We start from the raw sequence: 18,074 nt of genomic DNA, 5'->3' as shown, positions 1-18,074 counted from the left end.
CTCGACAATTGATCACTGAATGAATTCAAACAAACATTTAATTCAAGGAAAGATTGCTAAACTGCACACACGAACTACAACTTCAAACAATAACAGATGATTCATTTTTGCTTGTTATTTGCAGTTTTTGGTTCTTCTGAATGTGGTTAAATTTCCTGTATAGATACAAGCAATATAAGGACGCTTATAATAATCTGGCCTATTGTAAACCGGATATTGGAAAAGACGAAACAAAAGGTTAACCCAAGGGCGTCGCGACCGGGGGCGCGTGAGGGGGTGTCACACCCCCTCCCCCCCAATAGTATCTCGATAGGAAATTTCAGGTAAAATCCGCCCAGTGGAAGAAACGCTTTAGGTATTTTAGCGACCTTCATGTATCAACATCAATAAAGGATCAAGCAAAGATATTTGCTCCTTTGGCTAAATATGATATTTCTTGACATGAAGGAAGATAATAAAAACTAATAACTAGAAGATTTGAAGATTTCTTGTTGGCACAAAATCTAAAAATCTAAAAATCCAGGCACTCTTTAGGTAAAATTGTGTCTTGTGTCCATTTCCCTTAAAAAGGCATGTTAAGATGGAAAGAGGGATCTAAATTGGCAACCAGTGCCGCTTGTTACCTAGCTTTAGAAGTAACTGACAACATTGAATTTTTCATGACCACGTCGAAATTGTACCAGTTTTTTTATCTACTGTTCAATTTGTTTGCAAAGATAAATGAATTTTCGGCAGGATTTTTTTCCAGGGAACTGGAAGCATCGAAATTCGAAAACTTTCTGGTCCTTCGGCGGCAACCATGGTGCCGCCTCGGGTAGTTGCCCATCCCGGTATACAGATTTGGCAAAACTATTAGGAAAGTCATTTTAAAAAAACCCTGAGGTTTTAAAATGAATGTTGTGAATTATATGCCACATAGTTAGATTGACAAAATGTATTGCAGAGGGTTTGTGACATCAACTTAATTATTTCAGGTAATTATTTTCTAATCAGGTAAATTTGTAGTCCACACCCCCCCTCCCCCCCAACAAGGCTTGCCTCGTGATGGCCCTGGGTTGAGAACAGTGGCGGATTTATTGGGGGCATGGAGGGGTTTGGCCCTCAATCGCGTTTTTGCTGGAAAATTCGGGCTATTTCCGATATTTGTCGAAAGCCTATCCAAGTTGTTGTCTTGTCAGAAGACTGTGGGCTGGCTCTTACCAGCCACCATTGTTCTTTGGGGTTTGAGCCCCCTCCACAAAAATTTATAAAAATACATTATTCCAATTAGAAATCCCTTTTGTTCCCATATTTTCCAACAATAGTGCCCCCAACAATTCTTACCGAAACGACTTAAGTGATCAGGATCCAAAATTTCATTTGGGTGGAGTGGAGGGCGAGAGAACAATGGCATCAGAGAGGTGCTATTGATGAAATAGCCAAAGCTAGCAATTTTAAAAACAATAGGCCAAAAGTGCTCTATAAAAAATGTGTACTTTCCTCGTAAAATCAAAGGATCTTTCAAAGTTTTGAAATAATATTGAAAATAACAGCTACATCTTTTTCTTGTGAGCGTATTGCCTTTGACTTCCATTTAAGATTCAGTTTAGTCTCTTTGTATGAAACTGGCATATCTTTTTCGTGTATCTTATATCTCGTAAATCTTTCGTGCTTTTAACATGAAGCATTAGTGAAATTATGCGACTATGAATAACGTTTGGTATAATAAATCACCTCATTTTCAGATCGGAGAAACACAACAAAAACAGATATATTTTAGAGTAGGGGCGTGTCAAGGTTTTTTAAGAACGTAGGTTGCTACACCTTGGCAATAAATGATTTTCAAGGCTAAAAACTTGCTGGCTAGAGCTCCCTAGTAAGTTATTCCTTTCTTTTTCTAATAATAATATAGTTGCTTAATAACAAGGGCTTGAGCAAAAAGATGCACAAATTGATGAGTTGCTTTCTTAAATTGACATGTTAGTCAATACTTCTCTATATAACCAATATTTCACTTTTTCCATGGTTACAGAATGGTTATGAGAAAATTTAAGGTAATGGACATGTCAGGTATGTTTTGCTTACAAAAATGCTTTTCAAAATAACTATCCATAAAGAGACAAAGTTTGCGAAAACATTGAAGTATATTCTGTTAAACGAATAAATATTATCGTAAATAAATAATTATCTAAACCCAGAAGGTAGAAATCTTTTCTAAACACGAGCCCTGAATACATGCAGCTGACGAATCATTCCAAAGGTGGACTTGTGGTCCCCCACAAGTATGGTTGAATTCTGTTGAGCCTCGATTTAAAACGAATCATTGTGAGGCTCTGAGGCTATAATAAATCTTAAATTTTTCTTACAACTGTTGACAAATTTCTGCACCTCTCAGCATTTTTTGGGATAAATCATCCTATTACAATTAAGGAACTGGAAAGTTCTACTAACACGATACTAGCTCAAGTGTACCTCAAGTTGAGGGGTAAAATTCATGTCTTTTTTCTTTACTCAAAAAACTCATTTAGGTAAAAAGTAAAACTTACGAAAAAATTCAAGCCTGTCTATTATTTTCGTAAATTCTTGAATTTTGACAGTTTTAGAAAAAGTTCATATAACAATCAAGAAATTAAGAAAATGCAATACTAAATCTTGAATAGGATGAACAGACGCAGTAACACGACCCACTACATGTGGCTACCAGAGAAATTGCAGGGATATTTTGGTAATCCTTGGGTAACAACGTGTGATCAATAAAAAATTTTCTGTGGCGGCAAACAATTGCCTTCGGGGGTTTAAAGACCCCGCCCTTGCCATCGCATCTCAAAAAGGGAATCCTTTCCCAAAATCCAATTCACTGTTTTGTCATTGTAGTCATGTTGTTAGGAAATTGCAGTGATGAATTAGGTTGAGTAAAAAGGTGTCAGTGTCAGCACATTAATAAAGAGCACATTTCAATATAGATCGTCCAAAAGCTTATCTTTACAAACTCAAATCTTCAATGTCTCTTTAGTATAAATAATTGAGATTGTTGAAGGAAAATAGTGCCTGCCTTTGTGGAACGTGCCATTACAATTTTAAAGTCGTACTATGCTATCACAATTTAAGGTTTTAACATTAAGTCTTCGTATCGACGTCTCAAGAAGCAGGGAGCATATTACAGATTGAGGAGGCTAAAGCTTTTTCGGGGTCCTAACATGCTAAAAACAAAGAGCAAGACGATTTTTTGTATGGTTTGAGTACATTTTGGAAAAAACTTTGAGGGCCCCCGTAACCCCCGCTTTCGCAGTCCATGCAACGTCCAAAGGTATAGAAGTTGTTCTTGGAGAGACATCTGTGCAGTCTCTCTGCGAGGGCTTCTATTTACCCTTGGTACCAGAGCCTCATAAATCCGGGGGCAAACATTTTCTGTGACTGATTTCTAACTACATTTCTGAAACCAAATAATGGAGACTCTGGTACCCAGGGTTACTTCAACCTAACTGCACTACCATTCCCACTCCCTTCAAGAACATCTAAACCTTTGGACGTCGAAATGTTATGAATTGATTAGCGAAAGAAAGACAGCCAATAATCAGACTTGAGACCTTCGTCCAATCTTGATGGGCATAATCCCTACTTCTCCTGTTTAGAATTTCTCTGTTTTTTCATTGAATTTTGTTCGTTGCATGCTAATTTAATCGACTGTTTAATACCATGGCCTAATTTTACGGTACAAATAGACGACAAGGGTTTGTTTTTTAGGGTCGAGCAGTATATAGCTAACTTTTTACTAATATATCACATTAACTGTAAATTTATTTTACTTCGAGTTTGCACAATTTGCATTCTGCAAAGTGATTGGCCTGGAAACGTGCAATAAAAACGAATGTGCGGCTATCGCAAAAAGAAATTAAACCCGAAATGCTGCTACGTGAAGCACTTTTGACCACCCATGATCAGTTAATACCGAGCCACGAAGATCTACTCAATGAGAAGCTTCTTAACAAACTGCTAAACCGGCTGTAATACCTCAATGCTTCGGTCAATTGGAATCAAATTCACAGTTTTAAGATAAACCATGCTAGAAAGGTCATGAGGCATAAAGATAAAGCTGTGGCACAAAACCTCCACAGACGACTTGGCACTTGGCAGAGCACGGTCGTCTTCACTTAGCTAGCACTTTTCAAGTCAATCTACAAACGAAAAAGCTGCTATTGTGTAGACAAGGAGTTGGTTTTCTCCCTTGGACTCCAGTGGTAATCACCCTATAGACTAGACACGCAGTGCTGTTGAACATAATTTAGCATAATTTGCAACATACATCGAGCGACAACGCGATTTTGGAAATCTAACAACAAAGAACACAATTTTGGAACATGTACTTTTGTTCAGGAAGAAAACACTAGCTTAACGAAAGTTAGTCTTCGTCTGTTGTTTCCTTACAGGATTTTCATTATCACAACAATCTTAAGTTTATAATCAAAATTTAGAATTACGCGGAGAGTAAAAGGGTATGTTGTAATCACAATATGGTACACCTTATACGATAACTCATACTTGAGCACAATGTGGAATGGGCTTTGGGCATACTGTTGGCATTGGGGGTCCTGATGTTATTGGGGTAACTAGTTGTTTTGGGTGCACTGGTGGTATTAGGGGCATTAGATGTATTGGGGGCATTAGATGTATTGGGGCACTGGTGGAATTAAGGGGCACTGGTGGTATTAGGGGTCCAGGTGGTATTGGGGGTCCAGGTGATATTGTAGGTCCAGGTGGTATTGGGGGTCCTGATGGTATTGGGGGAACTAGTTGTATTGGGGGCACTGGTGGTATTGGGGGCACTGGTGGTATTGGGGACACTGGTGTTATTGGGGGCACTGGATGTATTGGGGGCACTGGTGGTATTGGGGGCATTAGATGTATTGGGAGCACTGTAAGCAAATATAAAAATTGCTTATATGCCCACTGCTTCAAATAATACAGGAAAAGTAGAATATCAGATAATCAAACATCCATATGCAAGATCTATAAACAACTTTTACAATTATAGCTTTGGCGAAGTGGTTCAGTTCGAGCCAGCTAAATTGTTAAATAGCAAATCAACCTTCTTTTACTTTCCAGCCTTTCTATTGGCCTTATCTATCTTATCTTACGGCAAGTATTCGACCAAAACAGGGCTAAAAATCTAACCTTTTAAAGGTTTAAAACACGAAATGACATTACACAAGAAGCTGACAAAAGTTTGTGTAAAGATAGGCCCAGGAATATTATGACGATTCTTGTCCAAATCATAAAATTCCAGCAAAAATCAATCTACGGAAAGGAAAATCTGTAGCTGATTAACTTAGTGATAATGTTCCTGAGGCGCCAGAGTGTTTACATTTTTCAGATGGGTTCTTCTAAGTTGAAGTCGTCAGGGTAGCCATGTTTCTATTTCGACGTGGATTTCTAGCTGACGACAACTCTACAACAAAATCCAGTCTGGCGATGTTATTACAGTCTGGCGATGTTCAATTACGTTATGATTTTCAGTGCTCAGCAAACGAGCAATTTCTAGCTCTTGAAAAATCAGTGTACCTTTTCGTACGCACTTGAAAACGGATAGCAAATACATCGAGAGTCGTAAATTGACCCCAACCATTAGCGAGGCCAACCCTATCCAATGGACGTATTAGAACCCCTGTTCAATGTAGGCATCTTCTACGAATTCATCAATATATCCTTCTCTATTTCCCTTTGCCTTCTAAGAATCTCCTCGTTCTTTTCTCTAATTTGCTTAATTCTCGCGTCAAGTTCAAATTCCTCTTCGTTTTTGACGGCTACAACTTCTTTATCTGGCGTTCTCCTTGCTGGCAACGGTTTTAGATTGATGGCGATGTTTTTTGATTTGGAGATGACTGACTTCCCAAGGCGAGAGAATACTTTACGCTTTGGAGGTGTCGGGGCGTCTAAAAAGTAAATCGGATTTGATAAGGTAACTTTCAAATACTTCCTTTAATAAATTTATAAATTAGCTTTCACCTTTAGTAATGTTTTTAGTGGAAAATTCGGAAAAGCGTAAGAAATCCGACAACAACTTTTTAAAAATGACGGTACCAAAATGTTTTAGCTTAGCTTACAACACGAACAAAAGAGCTAGATCAAGAAGATTAAAAAATAGCGAATAAATCTAGAGTATCTAAGCGCGAAAATATCAGTAGGAAAAGTGAAGAAAAATATAAGATGGAAAATCCATATTTGAAGAAAATCAAAAGCAAAAACAGTCACGATAGGGTTATACAGGGTTCAGAGAAGAGAGAAAAAAAAGTTCACATTCTACTCTCAGAACACGCCTTATAGTTATAAGTTTATTCGATCATAAATCGCCCTTGTTTGTAAGCCTCCCTTAGCAAAATGGGTTTAAAAAAATGTAAGTCGCAACCATACAACCATGGAGAGATCCTTGGTTTGAAATGACGGGCGCAAAAACTGATAAAACCTGACGATAGACTTAAACCAAAGGATTAAACCATAAAATAGACATTATGGAATCAACAAAAGCGCCCAGAAGTATTTCTTCCTCATATTATCATCCTCAACTTCCAGGGAAGCAGAAAAGTTTGACAGAATCTGGGAAGCCTTCTTCGTTTATAATCCACCCTTGATTATAAATCGCAGCAAAACGTGGCAAAAAAATATAAGCCGCGGGTATTTTTTCTCCTAAAAAAATTCTCAAGGTCATTAGTTAGGGCATTTCAAAGCTTACAAGATCAAGGGAGGAAGGAAATGTTGTGGAATAGAGATTGTGCGTTTGGCTTGGAAAGGGTGAGCCCTGGAAGGGTGTCTGGTATTGCGTGACTTGGGATCATGTCTCTGATCTCCTGAAATCAATGGCCAAGGTAAAATTTATAAAAAATTTATAGAATAGAAAAATATATAAAAATAGCGAGATCAGCAACACAGCGCTGATGGAAGAGAGGCTGGAGAGACAAGGTGAGGTTGCAGTTATTGACCAGCGCCGCATGGGAGAGAGGCTGGAGAGACTAGGTGAGGTTGCAGTTATTGACCAGCGAATGACTTTGGATTGGTCTTTTTCAAGGAGGCGTAAGGAAGATGTAGAAGCAGCACGCCAAATATGGGAGCAGTACTCCAGGGAAATATGGGTTTAGGACGTAAAGATTGTTAAGAGTTGTACTAGTTAGAAGAATCCACGTGCTCTATCGCAAAGCTATAGAAAACGGACTCCACCGACGGTGGAATTTTGCTAAGGAAAAATCATGATATAAAACTGGACTTACCATCAGCATCGCCAGCAGAAACCTCCACGACTGCAGAAGACAAATCAGAGCCAGGGTTTGAAATTACTCTCCTCACGCTTCTATGATGGTGGTCATCAAATTTTCTTTGTACAATCCTTGAATTCGCAACAACACCAAAATCAATATCATCTGCTTTCATTAGTGGCTCAATCTCCTTTCTTTCAATCATTACACTCTTACCGCTAGAAAGTCTTTTTAAAAACGTTTTAGTATCTCCCAACAATTGTTCTGAAATACCTTCCTGGTTCTCTCTGCTTTTTTCCACAGTTCGTATTTGACTGGCTTCGGTCGATTGCTCACTCACACGCGTGACTCGTCGATGGCCCTTTGCAAGCAGTTTGCCGCCATCATTCGTCCCCGATTTCTCTGATACACTTACTCGTCGCGATAGTCGTTCAGAAACAGGTTTTTTAACATTTTCAAGGGTTATTTCCATCAATGGCCGAGGTGCTTTTTCATTTTCTTCCTGTTTAGCAGAATCAGTAGTTTTCTTAACAGTATTTGAATTCTTGGAATAACTTTTTTCAGCATTACTTTTTGATCTATCATGTTTACTTCCTGATTCAGTTCCCGTCGAGTATTTGACTTTATCCGACAATTCTTTCGACTTTCCTATGCTTTTGATAGCTAGTTTTTGCTCCATTAGCGGTTTTGGTTTCTCTTCCTTCTTCTGCGGTGCACTCTTACTCGACTCATCTAGCACCACAGCTGATTTTCCCTCAGACGTCACAACTTTTGTGGCATCTTTAGGCTCATTTTCAGTCCTTTCTGGTGACTTTGCGTTCCTACTTTCGGGTAACCTCTTTTGCTCCTTGACCTTTTGACCCTCATCTTTTCCACCTTTGACCTCTTTCTCTTTAGAATCCGACTCTATTTTCTTGTTAACTTCTCTGTCTTTTACCGTTTCAGCTCCTTTGCCTCTCTGCCCTACCTCTGATCTGCGTTTCTCTCTATCATACATCTTTCTCTCCGGTGTTCTCTTACGATCTCTACTAGAGTGGCGCATTCGCTCATCTTCCCGTTGCCGTGACAAAGTCTTTTTCCTGTCTGTACCCGACCTATCATACCTGTCTGTTCTATCTCGATGGCTAGTACTACCCCTGCTATCTGCATAGCGCTGTTTTCGTTCGGATTCCCTTGATTGCCCACGACCTCTATGACCTGTGTCCCTTGACCTAGACCGTGAGCGATATCTTCTTCTATCTCTGTAGCCTCCTCTTGAATCCTTGTGGGAATCATTTGTCCTAGACCCCAAGGGCTCTCTCTGTTTTTGCTTTGACCTGTCATCACTTTCCCTCCGCCTGCCCCAATCATTTTTACTAGTTCTTAATGGCGACACATAGCCACGTCCCCTGTCCTTCTTAGGACTACCAGCCTTGGCCTTCACTCTGTTGTCATTATCATATGACTTCCGCTCTGAGACACGTCTCTTTCGCCGCTTAAAGTTATCTTCTTCGCTGCTGGAACTCTCTGAATCTGAAGAACCCGATTGAGAAGATCCAGAGCTTGATTCTGACTCAGATCCAGAAGATCTTCCAGACTCTGAATCGGATCTAGAGCTGCCAGATGACGAACCCGAACTACTTGATCCACTGCCAGAACAAGTACTACACGAACTTTCATCAGAACTACTCTTACTTCTACTTCGCCTATTTCTTCCCCCCTTTGATGCAGTTTTTTCACCATCCTTTAACTTGGACTTTTTTAGTTCAGTTTCCTTTGTTCGATAACTTTTTGGGGTTACCTTCTCATTCTGACTTTTAGTTTTTGCCTTTTCGTTCTTTTGTTCCTCTTTCGTTCCATCTTTCTTGACTTCTGCTTTCGATGCTGTCCGTTCAGTAGTCCGTTTGTCGCTCGATTTCAAAACATCATCACTAATTTCCTTGCGAGCAGAATCAACAGCTCTTTTCGATTCAGAGGAAGAACTCAATGCTGAACTCTTCTTTGCCTGGATAGCCTTTTTATCTGTATCATCATTGCAATCTTTGATATTTTTCCCACTTCTATTTGTTTCTGACTCCTTTCTTACATTAACTTCAACTTTGCTATCGCGTAACTCAGCTTTTTTTGATGTGGATGATAAGCCTTTGTTGTCCTTTGAATGACCTTCTTTTTGATTATTCCCGGCAGTCTCCCCTTCCTCTGACCTACCCTTGACTAACTCATCCGCCTTCGATTTTCCTTCTCTTGGTTTCTTAATCTTATCTTCAGGCAGGGGTTCCATAGGTTTTCCACTGACTGCATGATGAAGTTTACTTTCTGCTTTCCCAGAATCCCTTGGTGTCTTTACATGCCCCAAATCAGACGTCTTACGCTTTCTACGGTCCTCTTCATGATGTTCATTGCTGTCTGCTTTTGATACGGTGTTTTCAGCCGTTGATTCTAATTTCCTATTTGAAATTTGCTTTTCCTGGTTTACTTCACTTCCACGGACAACATCCTCCTTTGTCACCTCAGCTTCCGGCTCTTTGCTGGCCATCTCATCCTTAGTCTTCTTTGTTTTTCCATGCAAATCCACACCTTTTGCAGATCTACCTATCTTCGCAGGATTCTCTTCCATAACAGCCGACTCATCACTAATACTCTGTACAGTCACTGTCCTTCTACCAGAAGACACCCTTGTGATATTCTCATGCAGTTCTGCGGTCTCAATAAGTTCCTGACCATCACTGCTGTTCTCGTTACCACACTCTTTACTCTCTCGGTCATCCATGTTTTCATCATCGTCTGCTACTTTGATATCAGATTCCAATTCACCATCCTCAGCATTACTATCCCCGCCATCATCCTCTTCATCGACATCAACTCTCTCAAAATCAGCATCTTCTGATGAATCAAACCTCTCAGGGCTTTCATCCTCTTTCTGCATACTTTCATTACCATTTCTTTCCTTTTCTACATCACTACACTCATCTTCAGATCCACCAACGTTAGTAAATTCAACAGAATAAACACTATCATCGTCACTTGCTTTTTGACTTCTCATTTCAATCGTGTAATCACTGTCGACATCAGAAGCTTCCTCGTCACTCTCAGGTCTCGCAAGCTTGGTAACACTTCCATTTTCAGCCTTCTTGTTACTTTCTTTCTTCAAACTGGTACTGTTCTCCTCCTGATCAGAATCTGACCCCTTTCGTGTGCTGACATCGTTCTTCACTGTCACCACGAACAGCCTATCACGTTCTTGCCTCCGAACAATTTTAACACGTGAATCAACTTTGTCTTTCTTTGAATCACCGTCTTGAGGTCTCTTATCAACAACTCTTCTTTCATGTTTTTCTCTGTCTCTTGTCAAAGATTTGGCTTCAAAATTTCGATGATAATCTGAGCTACTCCTTTTTGTGTTCCTTGTTCCCTAAAGATTAAAGACAACAAATATCAGGCAAATAAACTCCATCAAAAAGGTTAGAAAGGTTTGATGATAATTGCAAATCAAAAAGGGGCTAAAAAAATTCCCAGATCAATAAATTGAAATAACTCAAGGTAAAAATAAACTTGCAAAATAACAAATGAATAACTGTCAAAATCTTTTAAAAATCTAAAAAGAAAGATACCTTTCTCAACAGTAATTGTTCAAATACAAGCTGTTCAAATGAAAAATAAGTTACATTCAAATATTTTATGTGCCATGTAGAAAAATTCCCAAATTAAATTTTCCACAAATTTAAAAGTCCATGTGTCAGATGGCCTTACAATTTATGAATCAAGTGTTACATGTGTCAAAATAACAAGAAAAATATCACAAAAAAGAATAACTGGCAAAATAGAGAAAGCAGGTAAGTTAGGGAAATTGACATTATTGAAAATAAATTTTCTCTTTTATAAAAGGTGGTAATAGCCATAAGTAAACGCTGGTAACCAATTTTATAAAGTTGCTGCACAATAGCTGCCGCTGCCCCCAGGGAAGGGGGGTGGGTGTTAAATACTAATTTGATTTTGGTGCCCAGACTGTTATTTTTATAAAGACCTCTTGTAACCGCAAACTATCCTGTGAAAATAGTTTGGAATATGTGGTTGGAAAATCTCAAAATTATGTTGTTGAATTCCAGCAGAATAACCAAAGCAAAAAACGAAATTTCAGATTTCCTAAGTAACTTTCTTCCATGATTAATTCAATTCATTAAAAGGAATTCACTCCTTCATAAGGCTCCCTAGACCTGAAGCAGTGGTCGAAACAATGGCCGGTGATCGATGAAAACCGACGGGGAAATGCAAAACACCGACGAGACACTGGCATGATTTTTGAAAAAAAACTGACAGAATATTGTGTCTGAGTGGCATTTTGTCCAGTGGAGTTTTGTTCGTGACATATTGTCCGGTGACATTTTGTCCTCGTGCGTTTTGCCCGCACCTGCCCCATCCTACTTGACGCGAGGGCCAATACATACTTTTTTTATAAGAACTCTGGTGACTAAAACATCTGAAAATCGAACAGCCCCCCACCAGCTATCCTTGAACTCGTTTCGCGAGTTTTAATTTTCACCGATGACACAATTTTTTTTAGTTCGACCACTGCTAGAGGCCCTGGGGCAACTTGCTAAATGAAGCGATTATATGAAAGACTGATTCCAAAAACCTCAATTATGTACAAAACAGATGAATCTATAGTGTTGTTAAAGAGGTGAAATAAAAAAATTCTTGCAACAATAAATATGATATTAGAGGTCAGTTCTTTCTGTAAAGTCTGCATTAAAATATATCTCAAACACTAATTACTGAATTTGCTTCTTTTGCAAGAAAAGCTGGACCCCTTGAGCCCCACTAGCACAACTTGAGCCCCACTAGGCTAAATTAGTTTTGATCTATTTCAGTGTAATGAGGCAATTTCCTGTAAATATTTTATTTCGTTCAAAACTGTCTAGCTTTTTGCAAAGTGTAAAAAACTGTTAAACTATTTATCTATGGTTGAAAGTTTCCTGTGAGAAAAATTTTTGAACTGTGATTTTCTTGTGACCAATGGTAACACAGTCACAAGGAAAATAACACCCTGTTTGTGCCACACTCTTCAGGTCACTGGAAAATGATGGAAACGCCCATTTTCAAAATTTGGTTTTTAACTGTATGGTAAAGAAGATAAGAAGATATATAATGTAAAATGTTGGTGTTAATTTGTTGCTTCTAACTACAAAAAATGATTTTTACCGAATAAAAGGAAAATTTACAAAAAAACACAGAAATATTTGGGTGTGTCACACCTCCTACACCCCCCCTAAATCCACCCCTGCTTGCTCCTTAGGTTGCCTCTGAAATCTTGATATGGTAGGAAATACTGGCCAAGGGGAATACCATTTAAAAAGTGAAATCCTCAATCATTGGTTGAGCTTGTTTAAATTTGTCAAAGATGAAACAAAAATTATGTTTGAAACTATGAAAATGCTGAATGTTTTATTTTGTTTATACATCCTCACCCCTGGCCAGCATGCTACAATTGCTTAACACTTATGTTGTATTCACAAGAAACTCCTCAAGACAAGAAATTGTTTCTCAGAGACGACAAATTTCTTGGATGATGATAACAATATCAGATTTGTTTAAAAGCTACACATAGGAAAAATATGAGAACTGAAGATGCTACATATCAAGAGTTGCAAAAAATAACAAAATTTTGGAAAATGGTTTTCTATCTTTCAGGTCAACAGCTTCTACACCTAATTTTATTACCTACAATGACTTAACAGAGAGAATACAAAAAGTATTAGATTCACAGTGTTTTACCAGTAGGAAATACAGTAATAGCAACCTACCCTAACCCTATTGAAAATCTTCCAAATTTTGGGAGGAATTTTGAGAAAGAAGGGAAAAGTAGCAAACAAACTTGAAGATACCTTCTCAAAGTCATGTGAGCCATGAGCAACTCTCCTAGTCCTGCCATCTTCACCTCTATCTCTTCCAGAACTTTTTATAACCCGCACATCTGTCTTTTTCTACATAAAAGAGTGTCAATAAAACTTACTATTTTTAATACAGACATATATTATACCTATTTGAGGTAGATTATATGATGAAACATTTGTTTTGAAATCAGAGAATTGGCAAGTGAAGAGAGAGATTTTTCTGCTGAGTAAATTCAACTGGAAAAGTTTTATAAATAGATATCAACATCCTTGGTACTAAGCAAAGTTTCAATGTTGCAAAATTTGGGATTCCCTTCATACCCACTTTCTCTGTTTAGTTTAATAAATGTACCTATCTTTAATATCCTCGAAGGGAATTGTTGTGGCATTATTTGGTCCATAACTTCATATTATCATTTTAAATGATGGTAGAAAAACATAACAAGTATGTTTAATCCTTTGACATATTTTGTTTTATCACCATAACATGGAAGAAATTCATGATTTGTCTTCTTATTGACACAGATGAATACCAAACAGATATTTAGGCATTTTATTTCTAAACTCTTTTAAAAAGATCCTGTCACTAATACCCTTCTACCAAATTTCCTTACTTTAGAGAGCAAAAATTGTATGTTATTTTTTGGGCATCAAATACAGGCCTTGTGATGAGCAAAAAGCAGGTGCTTGTCAAACTCAGAACCTTCAACTTTCTAGGTGCTCAATTGAGCATCATCAAATATTATCAATAATAATATTTGGCTTTCTGCATTTAGTTTTTAGACAGCTTAAACATGCTAGGTACTCGATCAATCAAGCTCCTAGAACTTTCTAGGGGCGTCTGGAGGTACTAAATGGAGCTTGAGCACCTCTTCTTGCAAGGCCTAATTGAATAGAGCATTTTACATACTTGAACACAATGGTAGAGTACTTAGGGCTATTCATACTAAATTTGAGTCAATAAGTAAATGATACATTTGAATTATAAATATATAGTTTGGTAATATTTTATTTACTCATCATAAACAAATTTTTCATTAATTAATATTCTCAAATACCTCAAATGCAGTTGACATCATTAAAATTCTGTTGAAATCATCTTTTACTAAAAATCAGAAATAATTTTCATATCAGCATCTAGACAACAACTTTGAGTACAATCAAAATGGAAAGAATTTGCTTCTTTCGAAAACTCTACACACCATTCCCAAAAAAATTAAATGAAGGATCAAATTGGGAACAAAAAAGGACCAATCACAAACAATGATTAGCATTACAGGTTCAAAATGAAGGTAATAAAAATAAGTGCAAACATTTCTGAGAAGTTTAAAGTTGTTTCTGGCAAATCAAACAGCTTCTGTAAAATGGTTTTGGCCATTTTCCTACCAATTTCAATGCAATAACAGGCTAAGGCTGTTTTCATTTTGAAACATTTTCAATGTGTATTTCCTGATCTTAGAAGTAATGCAAATGGAAAATTGAAAGAAAGTCGCACCCAAATTTGATAAATGATAACCATTGTTAGAAAGGTGAAGTGAAATTTAATAGGAGGGCAAAAACTAAAACAGCGAAAATATATTGACATACTGTCGTCAAATTTGAAAATGGCTTTGAAAAAAACAAACATTTCACAACATACTATAAGTGAAATGAATGTGAAAGTGAAAGGAATGTGAAATGTTTGCTTTTTTCAAAGCCATTTTCAATTCTGTATCGCCAAAAAATTGTCCATATCAAAATTTATTTAACAGACTTATTCTGAAAATAAAACCTTCTTGTTTAACAATAATAAACAATCAATCAATTAATCAATTTACGAACAAAAAGAAATAACAAATTTGAACCCTAAAAATAATCTAGAAAAAAAACAGAAACCAAGTCCAGGAAGAGAAAAATCAACAGGAGAACAGAAAGTTATAACTTATGACGCAGCCCTAGCCCTATACTTAATGACTTATGTGTAGCTCATGTGATGTAGAAAGCAATTATGGAAATAACAGAGCACCTGGAAACACATTGATTTGTAATGTATTCATTGCACAGATCCTAAGTATAATATAGGTTTTTCACTGGCAGTAAAATAAATAAATAATTAATAAAACAAACACCTATTTAAGTAAATATCACCAAATGTAAGAATAGTCCTTATTATATTAAATTAAATTAGGCTAGAAAAGATGTAATGCTATATTTAAAATGCCATTACTACACAACCAGCAGGATTCAAGGTAAATTTGTAGACTTTGGGTGTACATATATCAAAACTTATTTATCCACAGATCCACCACTAGTTCAGAACATTATTTAGACTGTGGGCAGATTTTTTGAAATATTTTAAAAGGCCCTGGCTCCTCTGTCTAAATAAGAAACTAATCAACGATAGTCTTATCTTGAATTGCTAGCTAGAATGTTTAATGATACTGATAACAGGTTTTCTTTCACACTAACACAGACGAAATTCATCGACACAGTGAATATTAAATGGCAACATTACTTTATACATACTCCCTTTCGAATCCCCTGTTTAAAGCGATGTTTACTTAAAGGAGCATATTTAAATAAAAGAAACCTCTTTTATGAATTCATACTGTATTACTACTACAAATTTGTGTGTCTCTCAATCCGAACACAATGGCCTTACAAGCAACCCTACTACAAAAAGATAGATCAGGCCTAAAACTAACGTAACATAAAGTTTTTATTTTATCAATTGATCCTTCATTTTGACTTGAGACAAACTTATCGTAAGAAGAATTAAAGAATGCCCAATAGCTTGTAATATACAGTCTAAAACATTGAAGATGATGTCGTCCTGATCTCTACGTGAAAAGTTTACAAATTCTTACCTCGACCGCCATATTGATTCTTGGCGAGACAACGTGTACGCATGCGTTCTAGCCGGACACCAGAAGGCTTCAAGGGGCCAAAGGACGTCCTCTTTTCCCGTCAAATCGAAGCAAAGCAGCTGTCCTGTGACACGCGGAACCTAAATTTCTGCATTTACAGTCATTAAATACTCAGATTTTCATCAGAAATGGCAAACAAGTCAGGACGCACCATCGTCTTACCAGTGGATGCATCAGATCACAGCGAAAGAGCATTTAACTGGTATTTGAGCAACCTAAAGCAAGATGGCGACCGTTTGTCAATCATCAGCGTTGTCGAGCCACCAAAAATTCCAGCGTCTTTCTTCAGTCCTGTGGTCGTGTCAGATGAGTACAAGAACGATATCGAAGATGCCATCAAAGTAGCTAAGGAAACGGTAAAGAAGTACGAATCAAGATGCCAGGCTGCCGGCCTAAAATGCTCAGTGACGACTGAGACCTCAGATTTCGGCCCAGGTGAAAAGATCTGCGAAATTGCAAGGAAGCAAAATGCAAGTGGTATTGTGATGGGATCCAGGGGATTGAATATTATCAGAAAAACCCTTCTTGGCAGTGTCAGTTCGTATGTTGTCAACCATGCCGATGTGCCAGTTGTCGTGACACCACCTGGGGAAAGCAAGTAAAAGACTGCTGCAAAATCGACATTTCTTTATCACCTAGGACTTGAAATTATGATTGACTAAAGTAAGGTTGTTAATTGAAAAGTAAGTGTGGTACTAAAGAACAAAGCTAATGAAATTTGTAGCAGTTTTGTGTGATAAAAATGGTTACTTTGAGATAACGCAAATTCTATAGTGTTTCCTTTTTGATGTCCTACCTCCTATAGATGCACATCTGTGCAGGAAAATTCATTCAGTGAATAAATTGATTAAAGTATGAATTTTCTCGTGAAAAAGATTTGGTTTGTAACTTATTTTCCGAGATTCGAAAGGAAATAACAGAAGTCTCTGCACATGCTGTCAAGCATACATCGATTTTGGACAAAAAAGCATCTGCGAAATGGAACAGAGTTTTGGTGATGGGGTTCTAGTTTGCTACTAGTTTCTTGGGATTAGTTTCTAAAAATTTAGCTCATGAACTGGGTACAAATTTCTAAAAATATGATACCTTTCAATTCAGGAGTAAAATTCAGGAAGCAAGTGATTCTATGAATTTTTAATTTCTAATAAAAGTAGCTCTAACTATTTTGCTTTTCTGGTGGTTTGTTGTTTTTATGACCATTCTTACAGGAACTGAAAAAGGAACTATAAATCTTTTTATTACAATATCTTCATTTTTTCTGATCCTCTATATTCTAAAAACTTATTTTTAAAACTAAAAACTTAATAACATGATTTTGAGCCTACTATCATTCTTAAAAGGTAAATTCAAATATTTGCAATGTCTTTCTTCATCGCGAAAACATTTAAGGAACTAAAACGTACTAGCAAATTACAAGCTTGAAGTGTGCAAAACCTAATCATTATTCAAAGACTTAAGTCTGAAAATTACACAATGACAAGCTAAAAGTTTTACAGGCTGAAGGTCGATGTGAGGTATGCTTTCTGGTTTCAAGTGACACCGAAAAGAGGCCAAAGGTTAACACGTTCGAAGCTTGTCCAGCAAGTCAACTGGGAAGGCAAGATGTCGCAGAAAAGGTTTATTTTTATGTCAGTTGATGGCTCCGAACATAGTGACAGAGCATTTGACTGGTACCTAAAGAACATGAGAAAGCCTGGAGACAAAATCGGAATTGTTAGCGTCATCGAACCGCCGACCTTTCCCGCCACATTCATGATGATGGGTCCAGTTGTTGTTCCAGAAGAGTGGAATGCAGAAATTCAAGATTCCATGGATAAATCGAAGTTAATCGCGGAGAAGTACGAGAAAAAATGCCAGGAGCATGGTTTGGAGCATCAGGTACTGATGGATACTGCTTGCACAATAGGTGGGCCCGGAGAGACGATTTGCCAGCTTGCCAGGGAAAATAATGCAAGCAGCATCGTGCTTGGATCGAGAGGCCTAAATACTGTACGAAGGGCTCTTATTGGCAGTGTTAGCTCGTATGTGCTTGGACATTCGCCAGTACCTGTTGTCATAAATCCACCAAAGCATGA

The 18,074-nt window shown here is 37.5% G+C and overlaps 1 protein-coding gene across 1 annotated transcript; it reads right to left on the bottom strand.

Annotated features, from left to right (window-relative positions):
- Positions 1-3,703: 3,703 nt before the first annotated feature.
- On the bottom strand, positions 3,704-16,024 carry LOC148960146 (uncharacterized). The gene is made up of 5 exons (XM_089108921.1): positions 15,940-16,024; positions 14,152-14,198; positions 13,085-13,183; positions 7,239-10,614; positions 3,704-5,909 (listed from the first exon to the last, which is right to left on the bottom strand). The coding sequence occupies exons 1-5, from the start codon at positions 15,980-15,982 to the stop codon at positions 5,662-5,664; spliced, it is 3,813 nt and encodes a 1,270-aa protein (XP_088965047.1). The 5' UTR covers positions 15,983-16,024; the 3' UTR covers positions 3,704-5,661.
- Between the last annotated feature and the right edge of the window lie 2,050 nt (positions 16,025-18,074).

The sequence above is a fragment of the Rhopilema esculentum genome, chromosome 6, assembly GCF_057945365.1.
Source record: "Rhopilema esculentum isolate cy_ngs chromosome 6, ASM5794536v1, whole genome shotgun sequence".
In the NCBI taxonomy this organism is placed as follows: Eukaryota; Metazoa; Cnidaria; class Scyphozoa; order Rhizostomeae; family Rhizostomatidae; genus Rhopilema; species Rhopilema esculentum.
The sequence above is the reverse complement of the archived record's forward strand: the minus strand, read 5'-3'. Positions and strand labels throughout refer to the sequence as shown.

What these genes read in the sequence shown, in the direction of transcription:
- LOC148960146 (XM_089108921.1), bottom strand. Translation starts at nt 15,982, where the DNA reads ATGCGTACACGTTGTCTCGCCAAGAATCAATATGGCGGTCGAG. An exon ending in GAATCAATATGGCGGTCGAG is followed by an intron (nt 14,199 to 15,939) that starts GTAAGAATTTGT and finishes TCTGATTTTTAG; the next exon opens with TAAAAGATGATTTCAACAGA. An exon ending in TTCTGCTGGCGATGCTGATG is followed by an intron (nt 5,910 to 7,238) that starts GTAAGTCCAGTT and finishes TTTACTTTTTAG; the next exon opens with ACGCCCCGACACCTCCAAAG.